Source organism: Nomascus leucogenys, chromosome 6 (assembly GCF_006542625.1).
Source record: "Nomascus leucogenys isolate Asia chromosome 6, Asia_NLE_v1, whole genome shotgun sequence".
In the NCBI taxonomy this organism is placed as follows: Eukaryota; Metazoa; Chordata; class Mammalia; order Primates; family Hylobatidae; genus Nomascus; species Nomascus leucogenys.
The window spans coordinates 78,730,337-78,751,149 of record NC_044386.1 but is presented as its reverse complement, the minus strand read 5'-3'; the positions used below and the strand labels follow the sequence as shown (position 1 = coordinate 78,751,149).

Here is a 20,813-nt window from a genome sequence, read left to right as displayed (position 1 = left end):
TGGCAGCTTCCAGGAAAAGTTAAAAGACAGCTGATGTATATCCTTACTTCTTCCTTCTCTTTCTGGAATTCAGCCAGAATGGCTGGAGCTCTAGCAGCTATATTGAATTATGAAGATATGGATCACTGTAGGATTGGCAAAAAGTTAAACTGGAAGGATCCTGGGTCACTGAGGACTGAGAAGCTACCACACCAGTCCTGCATTACCTATACCCAGACTTCCATTATGCAAAATAAAAAATAAGTTTCTATTTCATGAAAGCCACCATTATCCTGGGGTTTACTGTTAGCTACTAAACCAATCCATGTATAAACAGTGATCCAAAGACCAAGAATTACTAGTACAAATGTATTAGTATAAATCCAAGTAAGCCAATTAGTAGATGTGATGAAAATATTGGGAAATACTTAAAAGAACATATTTAATATTTTAAATATATATATAATCAGATATGAAAATTAAGTCTTTCCTTTCCTTTTTCCTTTCCACATGCTTGGCTTTTATCGGAATGTGTGTCTGCCAGTGAGCTTGGAGGCCAAGACTGCAAACTCCAAGCTGTAAGTGAGTTATGGCATGATACTCCTCTCTTGACGGTGCTCAATGCAGAGTCTGCAATTCAACAGCTCCACATCTGGAGAGAGCAGAGTCAGAGATGTACTGCACCAGTCATTTCAGCTCAATCATCAATATCCAACAAGAGGAAACAGTACAAGAAAAGGGAAGGGAGACGGAGATGTCATGCTAAATAATTAAAACCAGTGAAAATTTGCTTGCCAGGTACTGGTTTGGAAGCATAACAATTTTGAATACTACATATGCGAGACTTTTTTTTTTTTTTTTTTGAGATAGAGTCTCACTCTGTCGTCCAGGCTGGAGTGCAGCATGCAGTCATAGCTCACTGCAGTCTTGACCTTCCTGGGCTCAAGCTGGATTCAGGCTCAGCCTCCTGAGTAGCTGGGACTACAAGCGTGTGTCACCATGCTCAGCTAATTTTTGTGTTCTTTGTAGAGATGGGGTTTCACCATATTTCCCAGGCTGGTCTCGAACTCCTGGGCTCAAGCGATCCTCCCGCCTCAGCCTCCCAAAGTGTTGGGATTACAGGAGTGAGCCACAGTGCCCAGCACAAGACTTTCTTGATATCGTTTTTGAGCAGTTCTACAAACCTTAGCTCCGTGAGAGACTGGGATGAAGGAGAAGGAAAATGGGGAAAAAAAAATGGTGGATTCTGTTTATATGTTGCACTGTGGTATCTCACGTGTAGCTACAGTAGAATGGCGTGACCTGGAGACAGAAATCTATTCAACACCAGGCAAAAAGGCAAGATCAGATCAAGAAATTAAAACAAACAAGAATGAAGTTGGTGATTCTTAGTTTTATGTAGAAATGCAGATGAACAATTTGGATCATTAAGGTTTTAGCTTAAGTTCATCTTAACTGAAAGTACTGAAATTTTCTACTTAGTCTTTGTTAACCAAAACAAGTCAGAGTGTTCTATCTCTTTATGAAGAATACAAAGAACCAATATGAACTATGGAAATGGATTTTAAGGCAAGAAACAATTGAACAGCTTTAGGTGGTGCCAAATAAATCAGTGATAAATTACTAGGTATTATTCAAACAGTGTAGGCCCCCACTGAATACCTTTACTAAATTATTGCTAAACATCAATACCTACACTGTTTTCCTTAACAATCAAGGAAAGCTGATCAATTTTCTGTAAAAGCTCTTTTTCTATCCGTTCTTGTTCCTGTTGCAACCAACTCCGTGCAGATAATATCTGGTTACTGAGTTCCTCAACTGTACCTTTAAATCTAAAAAAAAAAAAAAAAAAAAAAAAAGAAAAAAAATTGCAAGTTAGATGTAAAACAGTTTTTTTTTTTTTATTTTTTTATTTTAAGTTCCAGGGTACATGTTCAGGATATACAGATTTGTTACACAGGTAAACATGTGCCATGGTGGTTTGCTGCATCTGTCAACCCATCACCTAGGTATCAAGCTCTGCATCTATTAGCTATTTTTCCTGATGCTCTCCCTTGCCCCCCCATGCCCCCAGGCCCCAGTATGTGTTGGTCCCCTCCCTGTGTCCACATATTCTCATTGTTCAGCTCCCACTTATAAGTAAGAACATGCGGCGTTTGGTTTTCTGTTTCTGCGTTACTTTGCTGAGGATAATGGCTTCCACCTCCATCCATGTCCCTGCAAAGGGTATGCTCTCATTCCTCTTTATGGTTGCATAGTATTCCATGGTATATAAGTACCATATTTTCTTTATCTAGTCTATCATTGATGGACATTTCGGTTGATTCCATGTCTTTGCTATTGTGAATAGTGCTGCAGTGAACATACGTATGCATGTTCTTTATAACTGAATGATGTATATTCCTTTAGGTATATGCCCAGTAATGGGATTGCTGAGTCAAATGGTATTTCTGGTTCTAAGAACTTTTTTTAATGACATCATACAATATCATTTTCCAACTATCATATTTCTGGTATATATGCCAGCATCAAACTAGGCTCAATCAGAATTACATATTTACCTTTTCTTAGAATTGCACTTAGCACTAACTTGGGAAGCTGGTAAGGCAGGAGAATACAACAGATAAACCATCTGATGGTGCTTCCTACCACGAGGAGTAGGCGGCACAGGCACTGAGGTGACATAGAGACACAGAGCTGGGCCAGCCGCAGACCCCTGCAGTTCCGAGGGTCCATGATACTCCTGGCTTAGAGGACACAGTGTCTCTCATCTCCTCTTCTAGGGTCCCCTTCTTCCCCAGGCTCTTCCTCCTAGTCCCTTTTATCTCTTGGGACTAGAACCTGGCTCCCTTTCTCTCTAACATTCCCCAAATTGCCCTTGCCCTCTATGGATATTTTCTAATGTAAATCAAAAGAAAAATTGAAAGAAAAAAATAAAACCCTCCCATCCTTCCATTCCTCTCCCTTCCCAAATTCCTTATAACTGTCCATACATGCTACCTCCCTCTTAATTACTTCTTTCCAGTTTTATTATAATATGTAATAAAATACAGAAGAATGTATGTGATGTAGACATATGACTTAAATAATGATAACATGAACACCCATTGTAGTAGAGCTACCACTTGTCCTGCAATATCTGTTCTCTTCTTCTTCCTTATTAAGAAGCCCTCAAATGTCAACTGGGTGCATGGCTGCCTAGTCAGAGACCACATTTCCCAGGATCCCTTGCAGCGAGATGTAGCCTCATGATGCATAAAAGTCATAAGCAAGCCTTTCCAGTCATATCTTTAAAAACAAAGCTTCTGCCCTGGACTCTCTCCCTGTCCCAGGTGACTGGGAAGGGACAAGGACTGGAGCCTTGGAAAAACCACACTGAGTTGTGAGTGCTGCCTGTCTCCTCTGGACCACTGATCTCCGCACCGTTATGTGAGAGCCAGCATAGAAGCTAATTTATACCATAAGTATGCAACCCTGTCAGGTTAAGACATGGAACACTGCCAGGACCTTAGAAGACCCAAGTGTACTCTGCGATCACCCCCCAACCCAGAAAGTAACCATTAACCGAAACTTACTGTTCTTTATAATTTTATTCTATTGGTTTGGATCGTAAAACAGCATATTTTTCAGCATTTTTTTTTTTTTTTTTTGAGACGGAGTCTCGCTCTGTCGCCCAGGCTGGGGTACGGTGGTGTGATTTCGGCTCACTGCAACCTCTGCCTCTCAGGTTCAAGTGATTCTCCCACCTCAGCCTCTTGAATAGCTGGGACTACAGGCGCGCACCACCACGCCCGGCTAATTTTTGTATTTTTGTAGAGACAGGGTTTCACCATGTTGGCCAGGCTGGTCTCCCGACCTCAAGTGATCTGCCTGCCTTGGCCTCCCACAGTGCTGGGATTACAGGCGCGAGCCCCCTTGCCTGACCAGCATTGCATATTTTTAAATTTTATATAAATGGAACAGTACTAGTGTGAGTTTTCTACTTCTTTTTTCACTCAACATATGTCTGTGAGATTCATTCATGCTGATTTGTATAGCTGTAGTGAATTCATTTTCATTGTTGAATAATATTCAATTTTATGAATATACCACAGCTTATCCAGTCTTCTGTTGATGGACATTTGTTTTGGTTTGTTTTTATCCATCTTTGCTATTAAAAATAATGCTGTTATGGACTGGGCGCAGTGACTTACGCCTGTAATCCCAGCACTTTGGGAGGCCGAGGTGGGCAGATCACGAGGTCAGGAGATTGAGACCATCCTGGCTAACATGGTGAAACCTCATCTCTACCCAAAATACAAAAATTAGCTGGGCGTGGTGGCACATGCCTGTAGTCCCAGCTACTCGGGAGGCTGAGACAGGAGAATCGTTGAACCCAGGAGGTGGAGGTTGCAGTGAGCCATGATCGAGCACACTGCACTCCAGCCTGGCGACAGAGCAAGACTCCATCTCAAAATAAATAAATAAATAAATAAATAAGTAAAAATAATAATGCTGTTATGAAAATACTGATACATAGCTCCTGGTTCACATTTGGGAGAGTTTCTCTAGGGTCTGAACACGTCCACCTTTTCCAGAAAACACCAGACTGTTTTCTAGAGTGGTTGTAGTACTTCACATTTTACTAGTGCTATAAAAAGGTCCTATTCTCCACATCCTTGCTAACACTTTCACATATCTGATGTGAATTTGTGTCCTCTGGATTTTTTCTAACATTTGGAAATTATACACTCAATTTTATTCTTTTAGAATAGAAATTTTAACACACACCTTTAATTTATCAAAGTCTAAAGTTATTCAATGTCTCCAATTTGATCCTGAAAAACTCCTAAGAATAATTTCGGAAATCTTCCTCCTCATTTAGATGTTGTCATTGACCTATATTTTAGTTGTGTTTTGGTCCTCTGCAAATTCAACTTTAATATTACTGTTTGTTTAGATTTGCCCAATGTTCATAATGTTCTTTGCTCATCCTTCTTATATTTTCGATCTTCTTTTTGTATTATTTTCTTTGTTTCTTTTTCTTTTTTTTTTTTTTTTTTTTTTTGAGATGGAGTCTCGCTCCATTGCCCAGGCTGGAGTGCAGTGGTATGATTTCGGCTCACTGCAACTTCTGCCTCCTGGGTTCAAGCGATTTCCAGCTACTTTCGTATTCTTAGTAGAGACAGGGTTTCACCATGTTGGCCAGGCTGGTCTTGAACTCCTGACCTCAGGTGATCTGCCCACCTCAGCCTTCCAAAGTGCTGGGATTATGGGCGTGAACCACCACATCCAGCCATGAAGGCTGTCTTTTTAAAATTCCATTAGTGTAGTTTTATTAGTACACTTTGAGTTCTTTTTTTTTTTTTTTTTTTTTTGAGACAGGGTCTCATTCTGTCACTTAGGCTAGAGTGCAGTGGCTCAATCATAGCTCACTGCAGCCTCAACCTCCTGGACTCAAGCAATTCTCTTGCCTCAGCCTCCTGAGTAGCTGGGACTATAGGCATGCACCACCATACCCAGCTAACTTTGAGTTCTTATTTGTCTGAAAGATCTTTATTTTTCCACTGGCTGACAATCAGTCTCTCAGTATCTGAAGGTACCAGACCACCTTCTCACCATTAATATGGCTGAGGAATCAGCATTGGTCTAATTTCTCTCTCTGCTTTAAGATCTTTCTATATTTGGTGTTGTGCAGTTTTAGAGCACCAAACTGATGTGTCTAGACTTGGCTTTTTACTTATTCTACTGGAATGTAGTTGGCTTTCTTTTTTTTTTTTTTTTTTTTGAGACAGGGTGCTATTCTGTTGCCCAGGCTGGAGTGCAGTGGTGTGATCTCGGCTCACTGCTGCAGCCTCTGCCTCCTGGGTTCAAGCAATTCTCATGTCTCAGCCTCCCGAGTAGCTGGGATTACAGGCCCGCACCACCATGCCTGGCTAATTTTTGTATTTTTAGTAGAGACAGCGTTTCACCATGTTAGCCAGGTTGGTCTGAAACTCCTGCCCTCAAGTGATCCATCTGCCTTGGCCTCCCAGAGTGCTGAGATTATAGGCATGAGCCACCACACCCGCCCTGTATTTGGTTTTCTAAGTTTGAGATTTCTCTTTCATCAATTCTGTATGCTTGTCTGCCATTCTCTCTTTTGATACTGCTTCTCCCCTATTCCCTCTATTATCTCTCATAGGATTCTGATTAGGCATAGGTTGGGCCTTCTCACTCTGTCTTCTATTTGTGTCTATTGCTGTCACAAAAAATCACCCCTGCGAGCTGCCCAACCCCCCCTGCAGCCTCATGCCCCACTGCTTCACCCTCACTCCCTGTTCCAGTCACCCTCATCATCTTTCAGTTTCTTGTATGTCACATTCCTCCCACGACAGGCTATTCAACCTCGTATATTCTCATCCTACTCTTTACATAGCAAAGCCCCATTCACTCTTCAGCTCTCACCTCCAACATCCCTTCCTCAGGAAGGCCCCACAACCAGGCCTCTCACTCATTCTCACAGCACCGCTGAATTAGTTTCCTGTGGCTGCTCTAACTAATTACTACAAACCTGGTGGCAGAAAACAATACAGATTTATTCTCTTGCAGTTCTGGAAACTGAAAGGCTAAAATAAGTTTCACTGGCGTAAACTCAAGGTGTCTGTAGGGTGGGTTCTTCTGGAGGCTCTGAGGGGAAAATTGTTTCCTTGCCTTTTGCAGCTTCTAGTGGCCTCCTGTGTTCCTTAGCTTGGAACCCTTTGCCCTGTCCTCAAAGTCTCGCTTCCATTGTCACATGGCCTTCTCTCTTGACTCTGACCCTATTGCCTCCCTCTTATAAGGACTCTAGTGATCACATCAGGCTTATCAGATAAAACCCATTTTAAAATCCATGACATAATCGCATCTGCAAAGTCCCCTTTTGCCATGTAAGATAATATATTCACAACTTCCAGGGATTAGGACACGAAGATATTTAGAGGACCGTTATTCAGCCTACCACAACCATGAACCAAACCTTCAACCCACTTACCACCATTAGTAATAATATAGTAGATGCTCATTTACGTCATTGATTAATGGTCATCGGCTCCCCAGACTAAACTCCACAAGGATAAGAACAGAGTCTGGTTTGTGTTCATTACCAGATCCTCAGCCCCTAGGCCAATGAATACTCAATACGCACTTGTTGAATGAATAGGTGGATAATTATCCAAACACAAAAAACAATAATTATGAAGGAAAAGTGGCAACATGCTACATGGAAACTTTTCTTTTTAACTTCCATTATTGTTTTGAATTTGTGCAATAAATAAAAACCAAGAGGAAAAAAATCATAATATTGCATAAACTCATAAAGAAATTTAAGTTTTTTTTTAAATAAATTGATTGCTTACTTAGTGTCCAAAAGCTGAAGCTGGTGGTTACTGTCTCTGTGGGACATCTTCAGTTTGGTGCTCTGCTCTGATATTGACAAGTCCACTCTGTTCAAAAGCTGAGAAATCTGGAAAAGAAACCTTGCTTATAAATATCACATCTAACGTCTTCAGATGCAACTTCATAAAACATTTAGTAAGCATTATTCTAGTCAATGGCATTAAGATTCGATCTAATTTGATAAATTCATTTATGAGTCTACCTCATCTTCCCACCTCCATTTTCTTTCTTATATACCCATCGAAAATCAAGACCAGTAGCACTGCCAAAATATTCATCATGCACTAAGCACTTAATTTTACATATAGTTCTCTGAGGAGCAAGCCCAATTCCCGTCCAAGGCCGCAACTTCAACCAGCTGTCATGATAGTCAACCTTACCTTGGAATTTCTACCATCAGCGTAACGGCTAATCATAGAAAATAGAATTTTTATTGTTTACAAAATCCATCAAGGTCTCAGATTTACCTCCATAACAAGTCAGGTCACCAGTCAATATAACTTGTAGACTATCTCCCTCCTATTCCCTTCTCACACCACCTACCCATGTCCCTTGTCTTTACTGAAATTTAACAAAAACAAGTCCTGTGTGAAATTTCTGCCTTTTCTGCAAAAATTAGAATGTTCCATGTTCCTTACTTAGAGATTCATGGTATTTGTCAGATCCAGAAGAAAGAGAAAGAATGTCTCTTTTGATGGAGATCTGTACATATTTTACTTGGCTTGGCTATAAAGAAGCTTATGATTTCCTTAGCATCTCTTCTCCGGTGTAGTAATTCCATCCCCACTCATTCTTCAAAAAAGAAATTATTATTGGATTGTCTTTTTATTCTTTTTCATAGTTTTATAATATCTGTATTTTTCACATAAGTAGCTTTATATTCTTATTGGAGATAATTAAGGTATAAATGTATTTAATCCAGTAAGTTAACCAGATGCTCCTATTTTACTGGAATAGTCTCTTTAAACAAACAATAGCAAATAAGGCAGATACTGTGGAAAAAGTCCTAGAAGACAGGCCCTATGATGGCAAAGGGAAACTTTTAAGTGGCCAAAAACCAAACTGAAATGCCAAAAGTTTTGCTTTGTGAAATTAATCGGTGATGTCTGAGGTCAAATATTCTCATATTCATTAGCCTGCCTACGCTCTAGCTTTGCCTAATTTTGCCCCACATACAGACTATGTGATGAGGTAGTACATACAATGAGTCCCAGGGAATACATTATTTCCTGAATCAAAAATTGGGACGAGTGGCTTGTAAAGGAATGCTTGATCGCTTACATGTGCAAGAGATAGCTTTCAAGGTGTCATTTAGAATTTCTGGAATGTATTCGTTGTTCTAGGAATGTGGTGGTGGGGGAAAGAATTAGGACTATACCAAACAATTTTGGTGGTTTGGTTGCCAGACACATGAAGGGCTACTCTAGTGAAATAGGAAAGGAAGAAGCAAAGAAAAGATGCTTATGATTGGCATAAACCCATGCTAGGTGCCCCAGCTGGTTTCTCCTTTAAGAAATAATCAACACCATGTTATTCTTAGCTAAGAAGAAATTACCTGCTTCTAAAAGCTACCTGAAACAGGTCATACCTGTCCCTCTGCGTCTTTGATTTTCGTTTCCAAGATAAGTTTGGCAGCCTGCTGTTCTTTGTTCAAGTGCTGGAGCCCCTCATAGGTCGTTTTGTGCTCTGCAGAAAGTCTAGCTATGCTGGCATCACATCTGTCCAGACAAAGAACAAAGCTGATTCTTATTAAAGTTTAAAAACAATGCGTCAAACTTCCTTACACACTCTGAAATGCAAAACCCACTCAAAGAAACTGCGTTATCAATCATTCTTTTGAACAGAGGTTCAAATGAATTCAGAGAGCTGGCCTCATTATCGTTTTTACGCTAAACCACAGGGATGTTGCTTAATAAGGCTAGAGATGTAACCACCAAAGAAATAAAGTCTTTCCAATGATCATGAGTACAACACTATGTGCAGTGAGAGGCCAATACAAAGAGCAGAGCTAGTGTGCTGGATGTGGTCTGTCACTCTTAAGTACCACCCCTGCCTTTCGAAGTTGGGGGCCTCCTTGGATTTGGGAGGCAACTTCTACCATGTTGGAAAATATTACTTCTAAACTTTGACTGAATATCTTGTAAGGCTGTATAGTATGAGTGGGGTCTACAGCAGGGGAAGGCTTTGCAGCCAGTTCAAGCTGTAGTAAAAGCTGCTGCCCTGTGGGCCTTGCAACTTGGCAGATCCAGTGGTACTCAAAGTATGTGTGGCAGATGAGCTGTGTAGTGCCTCTGTCAAGTCCTAATAGGAGAGTCACAGAATGGACCCATAAGAGTTTAGAGCTAACTAATGCTCTGTTCTGAGACAATATTCCTGTGTTGAGAAGTAGCTGCTGGCTTGCTACTGGGCTCTGGTAGAGACAGAATGCCATTAGGTGACTCTGCAATCAGAGCCATCCATCATGAATATCACATTAGAAGGTGGGCCTAGAACAGCACTCCATCTTCAAGGGGAAGGGCTCAAGCAGATTCAAAAGGCACAAGTAAGTTACAAGAGCCCAAATTCCCACCATGGCATCTATTCCTGCTACTGCACCAACTCTCCTTCAGTCCATGCCTATGACTTCTTCATCTTCTCCCTCCTGCTGCTTGGGAGGCTGAGGTTGAGGCAGGAGAATTGCTTGAGCCCAGGAGTTCAAGGCCAGCCTGGGCAACATAGCGAGACCCTGTGTCCACAAAAAGATAAAATGATAATACAAAAAAAAAAGCAAAAAACAAAAAACCTGTGGTTTCTAGAAGAGTTCTTGATGACCAGGTGGACTGAGGGGAAAGTCAGGCCTGGATAAACCTACAGAATGGGAGAAAATTTTTGCAATCTACTCATCTGACAAAGGGCTAATATCCAGAATCTACAATGAACTCAAACAAATTTACAAGAAAAAAACAAACAACCCCATCAAAAAGTGGGCAAAGGGTATGAACAGACACTTCTCAAAAGAAGACATTTATGCAGCCAACAGACACATGAAAAAATGCTCATCATCACTGGCCATCAGAGAAATGCAAATCAAAACCACAGTGAGATACCATCTCACACCAGTTAGAATGGCAATCATTAAAAAGTCAGGAAACAACAGGTGCTGGAGAGGATGTGGAGAAATAGGAACACTTTTATACTGTTGGTGGGACTGTAAACTAGGTCAACCATTGTGGAAGTCAGTGTGGCGATTCCTCAGGGATCTAGAACTAGAAATACCATTTGACCCAGCAATCCCATTACGGGGTATATACCCAAAGGACTATAAATCATGCTGCTATAAAGACACATGCACACGTATGTTTATTGCGGCACTATTCACAATAGCAAAGACTTGGAACCAACCCAAATGTCCAACAATGATAGACTGGATTAAGAAAATGTGGCACATATACACCATGGAATACTATGCAGCCATAAAAAATGATGAGTTCACGTCCTTTGTAGGGACATGGATGAAGCTGGAAACCATCATTCTCAGCAAACTATCACAAGGACAAAAAACCAAACACCGCATGTTCTCACTCATAGGTGGGAATTGAACAATGAGAACACATGGACACAGGAAGGGGAACATCACACACTGGGGCCTGTTGTGGGGTGGGGGGAGGGGGGAGGGATAGCATTTGGAGATGTACCTAATGTTAAATGACGAGTTACTGGGTGCAGAACACCAACATGGCACACGTATGCATATGTAACCTGCATGTTGTGCACATGTACCCTAAAACTTAAAATATAATAAAAAATAAAAATAAAATACAAAAATAAAGGTAAAGGAAAAATGAAAAAAAAAAAAAAAAAGAAAGTCAGGCCTGGCTTACAGATGGTCACACCCAGTATGCTGACACCTTCTGGAATAAGACTGCTGATGCTTCTAGGTCCACTCAGGAGTAGCCCTAAAGATTGTCAGGAAGGCAGAATTTCAAACAATATATTGGGAGATTCATTTTGCCTGGAATAAGAGATGGCCAGACGTTCAAGGAAAGTGGCTAATGGTTAGAGACTTAGGAAAAAACTGGAGGATTAGTGACAAGGAAAAGAGTTTATATAAATGGATCATTCTTAAGTGACAAAACATCTTTGCTCCTTGTAAATGCTCTTGGTATCGTAGGGACCGAAGCCCCAAACTATACTTCCCAGACGTCCTTGCCAGAAGGGTTCTGAGTTCGATTCTGACAGTGAGAGGCATTTATGCAAGACTCAGAAGGTAGAAGAGGAGAACCCTTTATTTTCCCCTGTCAGTGGTGGGCAGACACAGGGGTGACCTGCAGATGTGAGGTGTACATCCACTTCCAGGCACACACCATCCAGCAAATCACTTACTTCCATGCTATAGGCAGCTAAGATGATCAATGACTCCTTTCTGTGATTTTTTTTTTTTCGAGACAGAGTCTAACTCTGTCACCCAGGCTGGAGTGCAGTGGCGCAATCTCAGCTCACTGCAACCTCCGCCTCCCGGGTTCAAGCCATTCTTCTGCCTCAGCCTCCTGAGTAGCTGGGATTACAGGTACACATCACCATGAGTGGCTAATTTTTGTATTTTTAGTAGACACGAAGTTTCATCATGTTGGCCAGGCTGGTCTCAAACTCCTGACCTCAGGTGATCCACCTGCCTCAGCCTCCCAAAGTGCTGGGATTACAGATGTGTGCCACCGCGCCCGGCCCTTGTCTTAATAATTCTAGACTGGACATAGTTGAAGATAGAATCAGTGGATTCAATGATAGTAGCAAGGAACTCACTCAGAATGTAGTGGACAGAGATTAAAAACATGAAAAAATAGTTAAGAAACACGGAAGTCAAATAGAGGGATGTGAACATAAGTCAAGGAGGAGTTCCAATAGAAGGAAATAGAGATAATGGCAGAGAAGCAGTATTTGAGGTGTGAATGACAACAATTTTCTAAAACTGAAGAAAGACATGAATCTTAAGATATTCAACAAATACAAACTGGGATAAGTAAAAATAAAGCATGGGGAAATTCAGATAACCAATGATAAATATAAAATCTTAAAAGCTACAGACTAAAGAGAAGTAACCTAGCCAAAACTACCAAAAACTGACAATAAGACTGACAGCCCACAATAGACATAGGAGACAATAGATATCAGAAGATAATGGAGAAACATCTTCTAAGTATTGAGGGTAAATAATCTATCATCCAAGAGTAAGTACAAAATAAAGACTGTTTCTAACATGCAAAGACTAAGAAATATATCACCCACAAGCCAATACTGAAAAAGTTACTAATGAATGTACTTCAGTAAGGATAAAAGAACACCCACAAAGAAGGAGTAGAGTGCAAGAAACAATGGTGAGTAAATGGATAAAATTGTGGTAAACTTAATTTATTATTGACTCTAAAGAAAGTAAGCTACCAGCTCAATTATTCCAACTTTCTTATAGACTCTCACTTTGCAACAACTGTTCTAGAATGTAAACTGCATGCAAGGAGACATTATATATGCCTTTTTCGTCACTAAAACCCTAGTTTTATTTATTGCCTGGCATATGGTAGAGGCTTAATAAATATTTGTGAATGAATGAATGTAAGAAAATATTGACTATGTACTAGATACTTGACATACATTATTTCATTAATCCTCACAAATCATTCCCATGTCATAAATGATGATTAAAAATAATGCCAAATATAGACCCTGATTTTTTATTTTGAGTTCATAATTTTTTAGCAAAATATTATTTAACTCATATTTGGGGAAAGCTGAGGTTTTTTAAATACTATGAAATAAAAAATATTATAGTTTTTTAAAAAGACATTATTTTCCAGTCCAAACATAAGTTCCTAGATAAACACTATCAGGTATCACTACATCAGACTGGTTTCATCACCTTTACAAAGCTGTTTGAGAGACAGACTGTGTTTTAAAATGTAGTTTGAAAAGTCTCAAAAGTACTCTGAAGCTTTCACTAGCTATCACTTGGCTTCAATGCTGTGTCTCACTTGGAAACACAAGTACTATAACATAAATTTCTATTAATACAACAGTGGCTAGGGCTGGGCACAGTGGCTCACACCTGTAATCCCAGAACTTTAGGAGGCCGAGGCAGGTGGGTCGCTTGAGGCCAGGAGTTTGAGACCAGCCTGGCCAACATGGCAAAACCCCATCTCTACTAAAAATACAAAAATTAGCTGGGTGTGGTGGTGCATGCATGTAATCCCAGCTACTCAGGAGCCTGAGGCACAAGAATCGCTTGAGCCTGGGAGGCAGAGGTTGCAGTGAGCTGAGATTGCGCCATTGCACTCCAGCCTGGGTGACGCAGTGAGACTCTGTCAAAAAAAAAAAAAAAAAAAAAGTGGCTAAATACATTGAATTATAGTACATAGATGTAGCAGAATACTCCATATCCAATTAAAAAGTATGCTAGATCTATGTGCATACTGGAAGTGTCCACATGTTATGTGGACAAACTTATTTTGCAGAATAGTATATATAATACTTTGTAAAGTTAAAATCACACTGTAAAGTAACTTATTAGACTACAAACCATTGTATCATTGTAATGATAAACTATTATCTTATTATTACTTATGAGAAAAGTCTGAAAGGACAGACAACAGACTGTTAACACTAGCTACCTCTAAGGAGTAAAACAGAGCCAAGAGGTGGTAAGGCTTTTTTTTTTTTGAGACAGAGTCTCACTCTGTCGCCCAGGCTGGAGTGCAGTGGCGCAGTCTCAGCTCACTGCAACCTCCCGGGCTCAAGCGATTGTCCTGCCTCAGGCTCCTGAGTGGCTGGGATTACAGGCACCCACTACCACGCCCAGCTAATTTTTGTATTTTTAGTAGAGACAGGTTTTCACCACGTTGGCCAGGCTGGTCTCGGAACTCCTGACCTCAGGTAATCCACCCACCTCAGCCTCCCAAAGTGCTGCCACCACTCCTGGCCAGGCTTCATTTTTATTTTGTATATTCAATTAAATTTCTGATTCTTTCCTACCAGCACACATCCCTTGTGTACTTTTGTAAATAAAGAAGCAGGCTGGGTAGGGGACACAGAGATGAGCACAAGGTAGGATACCAAAAACTCCCATCAGAAAACATGGCCAGCGCGGTGGCTCAGGCCTGTAATCCCAGCACTTTGGAAGGCGAGATGGGCAGATCATCTGGGGTCAGGAATTCGAGACTAGCCTGGCCTACATGGTAAAACCCCATCTCTACTAAAAAATAAAAAATACGAAAATTAGCCGGGCGTGGTGGCAGGCACCTGTAATCCCAGCTACTTGGGAGGATGAAGCAGGAGAATTGCTTGAACCCGGGAGGCGGAGGTTGCAGTGAGCCAAAATCGCGCCATTGCACTCCAGCCTGGGCAACAGAGCGAGACTGTCTCAAAACACACACACACACACACACACACACAGACACACACGCAGTGAAGTCAACTCTGGTTTTCTTATGTTAAAAATAATGTTCTTACTCTAAAATGTTTCAGAAAAAAATTACATGCATGAAACAATAATACAGTAAATGTGACATATTGTTAACAATTGCTGAATTTTGTAATTTTTTATAAATTTAAAATTCTTTCAAAATAAAAATATATTTAAGATAAAAGGAGGAAAGGAATATTGCTATTTCATCTAGCGTTAAATCAAAGACATCATTCCTGTCTTAAAAAAAAACTCATAAAAGCCTCAGGGCTCTAATATAGCTGTGTTCATGGCTCAACAGCTTTAGTTAAACAATTTGCAATGAATCTAACCAGTTTTCCTATTCATCCTTAATGCTTTACATCGTGATGAACGTTAATGTATTCATTCCAAATTTTCCCTTTTTGGGTCTTTGGACAGCTGTTATCTCCCAGGTACAATTCCAGGTTGTGGCCATCAGGTGGCAGAGTGACTCCACTGCTAGGCTTACCTAGTCACTGGTGGTCAGAAGTCCGTCTAGAGAGTCCCGAACGTCTAACGGGTATGACTTGGGCCACACGCTGATGCAGAACTTCTCTGTCAGCATATGACATAGCGGTATAGCATACCAAACACAATGACATTTAAAACATCAATTTGGTTGCTCGTTTTCCGTATTATTGTAATTTTTGTATATATACATAATTATTATATATATGTATCATTAAGCCCTTTATAGCTGGCAGTTATTTAATTATAGTACCATCAGACTATAGGACAATTTATGTCCCAGGGCATTGTCAAAAATAGTATAGCAATATGCTAGCAATTAGTGGAGCCTAAGATTTGGGTGTGATATCAACAGAGGAAGATAGCCTAATAAAATATCAGGGAAAGAGACAGTCAAAGAAAGCCCTTCCAAAACCACTGTCATTGCAAATGATTGTGCCCATTTCCCAAAATGTACTGAGGAGTGACATCAGAGGCTTCATATTGCAGGGTAAACAGACATCACTAAAAGAGTTCATTCAAGTCGCTAAACAAATAAACATGCAAACAACCTCAAAAACAAGCTTAGGGGGCTTGTATCCACAGTTGCTACAATATATTATCTAAAATGGCCAGGAAAATGTGAACTATACTCAGGGAGAAAAAAACAAGTAAACCAACTGCCTGTAAGAGGACACAGATGTCAGATTTTAGAAAAGAAAACTTCAAATAGCTAATATAAATATAGAATGAGCAAACATAGGATGATTGAAACCACACTTTTAAAAGGAAAGTATAATAACAATGTTTCTTCAAATAGAAAATATTAACAAAGCTATAGAAATTATAAAAGAAAAAGAAGAACCTAATGGAAATACTGGAATAAAAAATTGATAGAGGGGCTCCAAAGAAAATGTGAATAGGTAGAACAAAGACTAGTGAACTTGAAAATAGGTGGCTAGAGATTATGCAGTCTGATGAACAGAGATTAAAAAAAGAAAGAAATAAAAATGAAGAGCGTCTCCAAAAAAAGAGAGACACTTAAATGCACCAACATATGCATAATGAGAATAATAGGAGAGAAGATGCCAGGCATGGTGGCTTACACCTGTAATCCCAGCAACTCAGGAGGCTGAGGCAGGAGAATTGCTTGAGGCCAGGACTTTGAGACCAGCCTGGGCAACATAGTGAGACCCTGTCTCTAAAAATAAAAATAAAAATACTTAGCTGGGCATGGTGATGCATGCCTACAGTCCCAGCTACTCAGGAGACTGAAGTGGGGGGATTGCTTGAGCCCAGTAGTTTGAGGTTACAATGAGCCATGATCTTGCCACTTCACTCTAGCCTGGGTGAAGAGTAAGACTCCAACTCAAAGGAAAGAGAGAGAAACAGAAGAGAAAAGAACATAAAAAAATTCAAAAAATAACGGCTGAAAACTTCCAAAATATTATGAAAAACATTAATTGATACAAACAAGTAGTTGAACAAACTCCAAGTAGGGCAAATACCAAGAGATCTATACCAGACACATCATGGCTGGGCACGGTGGCTCACGCCTATTAATCCCAGCACTTTGGGAGGCTGAGGCGGGCAGATCACTTGAGGCCAGGAGTTTGAGACCAGCCTGGCCAACATGGTGAAACCCTGTCTCGACCAAAAATACATAAATTAGCCAGGTGTGGTGGTGCACGCCTGTAACCCCAGCTACACAGGGGGCTGAGGCATGAGACTTGCTTGAACCTGGGAGGCAGAGGTTGCAGTGAGCTGAGATCACGCCACTGCACTCCAGCCTGGGCAACAGGGTGAGTATCTGTCTCAAAAAAAAAAAAAAAAGAAAAAGACATAGACAGAGAAATATTTGAAAGCAGCAAGAAAAAAAATTCCTCACATACAAGGGAACTAGAATAATATTAATAGCTAATTTTTCATCAGAAATAATTGGGACCACAAGGCAGTGGATGACATATTCATGGTGCTAAAAGAAAATAAGCTGTCAACCAAGAATCTTACATCCAGTGAAACTACTTTTCAAAAAAATAAGGCAAAATAAAGACATTCCAGAAAAACAAAAAATGAGAGAATTCATTGTTAGAAGACCCACCCTAGAAGAAATACCAAACAAAGTTTGTCAGGCTAAAAGCAAGTGCCCCAGATAGTAATTTGAATCCTCATGAAAAAACACAGAGCATGGGTAAAGGTAATTATGTAATTATAAAGAGCAATATAAATGAATATTTTCTCTCCTGTCATGATTGATTAAAAAAGCAATTGTTTAGGCCGCGCGCGGTGGCTCACGCTTGTAATCCCAGCACTTTGGGAGGCCGAGGCGGGCGGATCATGACGTCAGGAGATTGAGACCACGAAGAAACCCCGTCTCTACTAAAAATACAAAAAATTGGCCGGGCATGGTGGCAGGTGCCTGTAGTCCCAGCTACTCGGAGAGGCTGAGGCAGGAGAATGGCGTGAACCCAGGAGGCGGAGCTTGCAGTGAGCCGAGATTGCGCCACTGCACTCTAGCCTGGGCGACAGAGCGAGACTCCGTCTCAAAATAAATAAATAAATAAATAAAAATAAAAAATTTTAAAAAAGCAATTGTTTAAAATAATATGCATACAATTGTATTGTTACATACATAGAACAATGTACACTACATTACAAATTTAATGTATTTGATAATAGCACAAAGGAGGTGGATGAGCAAAGCTGTATTGGGGTAAGGAAATGACAACAGATGGTGTCATTTCAACAAAATACTAGCAAACTGTTCCTTCAATATAAAAAAAGGATTATATATCATGAACAAGTGAGATTTATTTCAAGAATGAAAATTTGCTTTAACATCAGAAAAGCAATTAGTGTAATAAACCTTATCAATTGAAAAAAGGACAAACCCCACACGATCATCTCAATAGGTGGAAAAAAAGCATTTGACAAAATCCAATATCCTTCATGATAAAAACAGCCAACAAACTAGGAAACTAGGAAAAGAAAATCTTTCTCAACCTAATAAAGAGCATATACAAAAAAATTCACATTTGGGCTGGGCGCGGTGGCTCACACCTGTAATCCTAACACTTTGGGAGGCCGAGACAGGTGGATCACTTGAGGTCAGGAGTTCGAGACCAGCCTGGCGAATATGGCGAATCCCCATCTCTAACAGAAATACAAAAATTAGCTGGGAGTGGTGGCAGGCGCCTGTAATCCCGGCTACTCGGGAGGCTGAGGCAGGAGAATCACTTGAACCTGGGGGGGCAGAGGGTGCAGTGAGCCAAAATCGCGCCTCTTCGCTCCAGCTTGGGCGACAGAGCAAGACTCCATCTCCAAAGGAAAAAACAAAAATCCACACCTAACATCCTACTTAATAATGAGAGTATGGATGCTTTCTCCTAAAATAAAAAAACAAGACAAGAGTATCTGCTCTCACTACATTTATTCAACATTGTACTGGAGGTTCTAGTCAGGGCAATTAGGCAAGAAAATGAAATAAAATCCAGATTGGAAAGTAAAAAGTAAAACTGTCTCTATTTGCAGATGGCATGATCTGTATGTAGAAAATCCTTTTAAAAAATTCACTAGAAATTATTAGAAGTAATTAATGAGTTCAGCAGGGTTGCAGGATACAAGACCAATACACAAAATCTACTGTACTTATCTAAGTGGCAATAAAAAACCAAAATGATTTGCTATTTACAGTAGCATCAAAAAGAATAAAATACTTAGGAATAAATTTAAAGAAGTGTGAAATTTATACTTTTAAAACTCCAAAATAGTGTTGAAACATATTAAAGATGACCAAAATAAATGGAAAGACACCCACATTCGTGGATCCAAATACTGAATTTTGGGGCCAGGCATGGTGACTAACACCTGTAATCCCACCACTTTGGGAGGCCAAAGTGAGAGGATCACTTGAAACCAGGAGTTCAAGACCAGCCTGGGAGAGACCCTGTCTCTACAAAAAATGAAAAAAATTAGTCAGATGTGGTGTCACATGCCTGTAGTCCCAGCTGCTCGGGAAGCTGAGGTGGGAGGATTGCTTGAGCCCAGGAGTTCAAACTGCACGGAGTTGTGATCATGCCACTGCACTCTAGTGTGGGCAACAGAGGAAGACAACGTTTCTAAAAAAATTTTGTTTAAATAAAGGCTTATTTATTTTTTTTGAAACAAGGTCTTGCTCTGTCACCCTGGTTGAAGTGCAGTGATATGATCATAGCTCCTTGCAACTACAGGCATGTGCCACCATGCCCAGCTAACTTATATTCATTTTTTCATAGATATGGAGTCTTGCTATGTTGCCAAACATGGTCTCAAACTCCTGGCCTCAAACTCCTGGCCTCAAGCAATCCTCCTACCTTGGCCTCCCAAATCCCTGGGATTACAGACATGAGACACTGAACCCACTGAAAGACTTATTATTTTTAAAATGGCAATATTCCCCAAACATATCTACAGATTCAACACAGTCCCTATCAATATTCCAACTGGTTTCTTTGCAGAAATTGACAAACTGATATTAAATTTTTTTTTTTTTTTTTTTTTTTGCCACAGAGTCTTGCTCTGTTACCCAGGCTGGAGCGCAGTGGCACAACCTCGGCTCACTGCAGCATCTGCCTCTCAGGTTCAAGCGATTATCCTGCCTCAGCCACCTGAGTAGCTGGGATTACAGGTGGCCGCTACCACACCTGGCTAATTTTTGTATTTTAGTAGAGACGAGATTTCACCATGTTGGCCAGGCTGGTCTCAAACTCCTGATGTCATGATCCGCCCACCTCAGCCTCCCAAAGTGCTGGGATTACAGGCGTGAGCCGCCACGCCTAGCCTGATCCTAAATTTCTTCTTCTTCTTCTTTTTTTTTTAAATTTGAGACAAAGTTTTGCTCTGTCACCCAGGCTGGAGTGCAGTGGCACAATCCCGGCTCACTGCAACCTCTAGGTTCAAGCAATTCTCCTGCCTCAGCCTCCCCAGGAGCTGAGATTACAGGCGTGTGCTACCACACCCAGCTAATTTTTGTCTTTTTAGTAGAGATGGGATTTCACCATGTTGGCCGGGCTGGTCTCAAATTCCTGACCTCAGGTGATCCACCCGCCTTGGCCTCCCAAAGTGCTGGGATTACAAGCATGAGCCACTGCACCTGGCCTGATCCTAAATTTCATAAGGAAATACAATGGACCTAAAACAGCTAACACAATCTTGAAAAAAAAGGATGAAGTTGGAGGACTCACACTTCTCAATTTCAAAATTTACCACAAAGCTATAGTAATCAAGACAGTGTGGTACCAGCATAAGAAAAGAATTGAGAATCAATGGAATAGAATTGAGAGTCCACAAATAAATCTATACACCTATTTGCCAAGTGATTGTCTTTCTGTTTTTTGAGATAGAGTCTTGCTCTGTTGCCCAGGCTGGAGTGCAGTGGCGAGATCTTGGCTCACTGCAACCTCCGCCTCCCAGGTTCAAGTCATTCTCCTGCTTCAGCCTCCTGAGTAGCTGGGACTACAGGCGTAGGCCGCCACACCTGGCTAATTTTTGTATTTTTAGTAGA

At 40.6% G+C, this 20,813-nt stretch overlaps 1 protein-coding gene across 4 annotated transcripts in view; it reads right to left on the bottom strand.

The window, feature by feature from the left end:
* FAM81A (family with sequence similarity 81 member A) overlaps positions 1-20,813 on the bottom strand; it is an 86,327-nt gene that overhangs the window by 7,056 nt on the left and 58,458 nt on the right. For all 4 annotated transcript variants that reach the window (XM_030814493.1, XM_003267045.4, XM_030814492.1 and 1 more), the window contains exons 5-7: positions 8,963-9,092; positions 7,335-7,441; positions 1,676-1,811 (exon numbers count right to left, since the gene is read on the bottom strand). In XM_030814493.1, the coding sequence (XP_030670353.1) occupies positions 1,676-1,811; positions 7,335-7,441; positions 8,963-9,092 (373 nt within the window). The remainder of the gene's footprint in view (positions 1-1,675; positions 1,812-7,334; positions 7,442-8,962; positions 9,093-20,813) is intronic.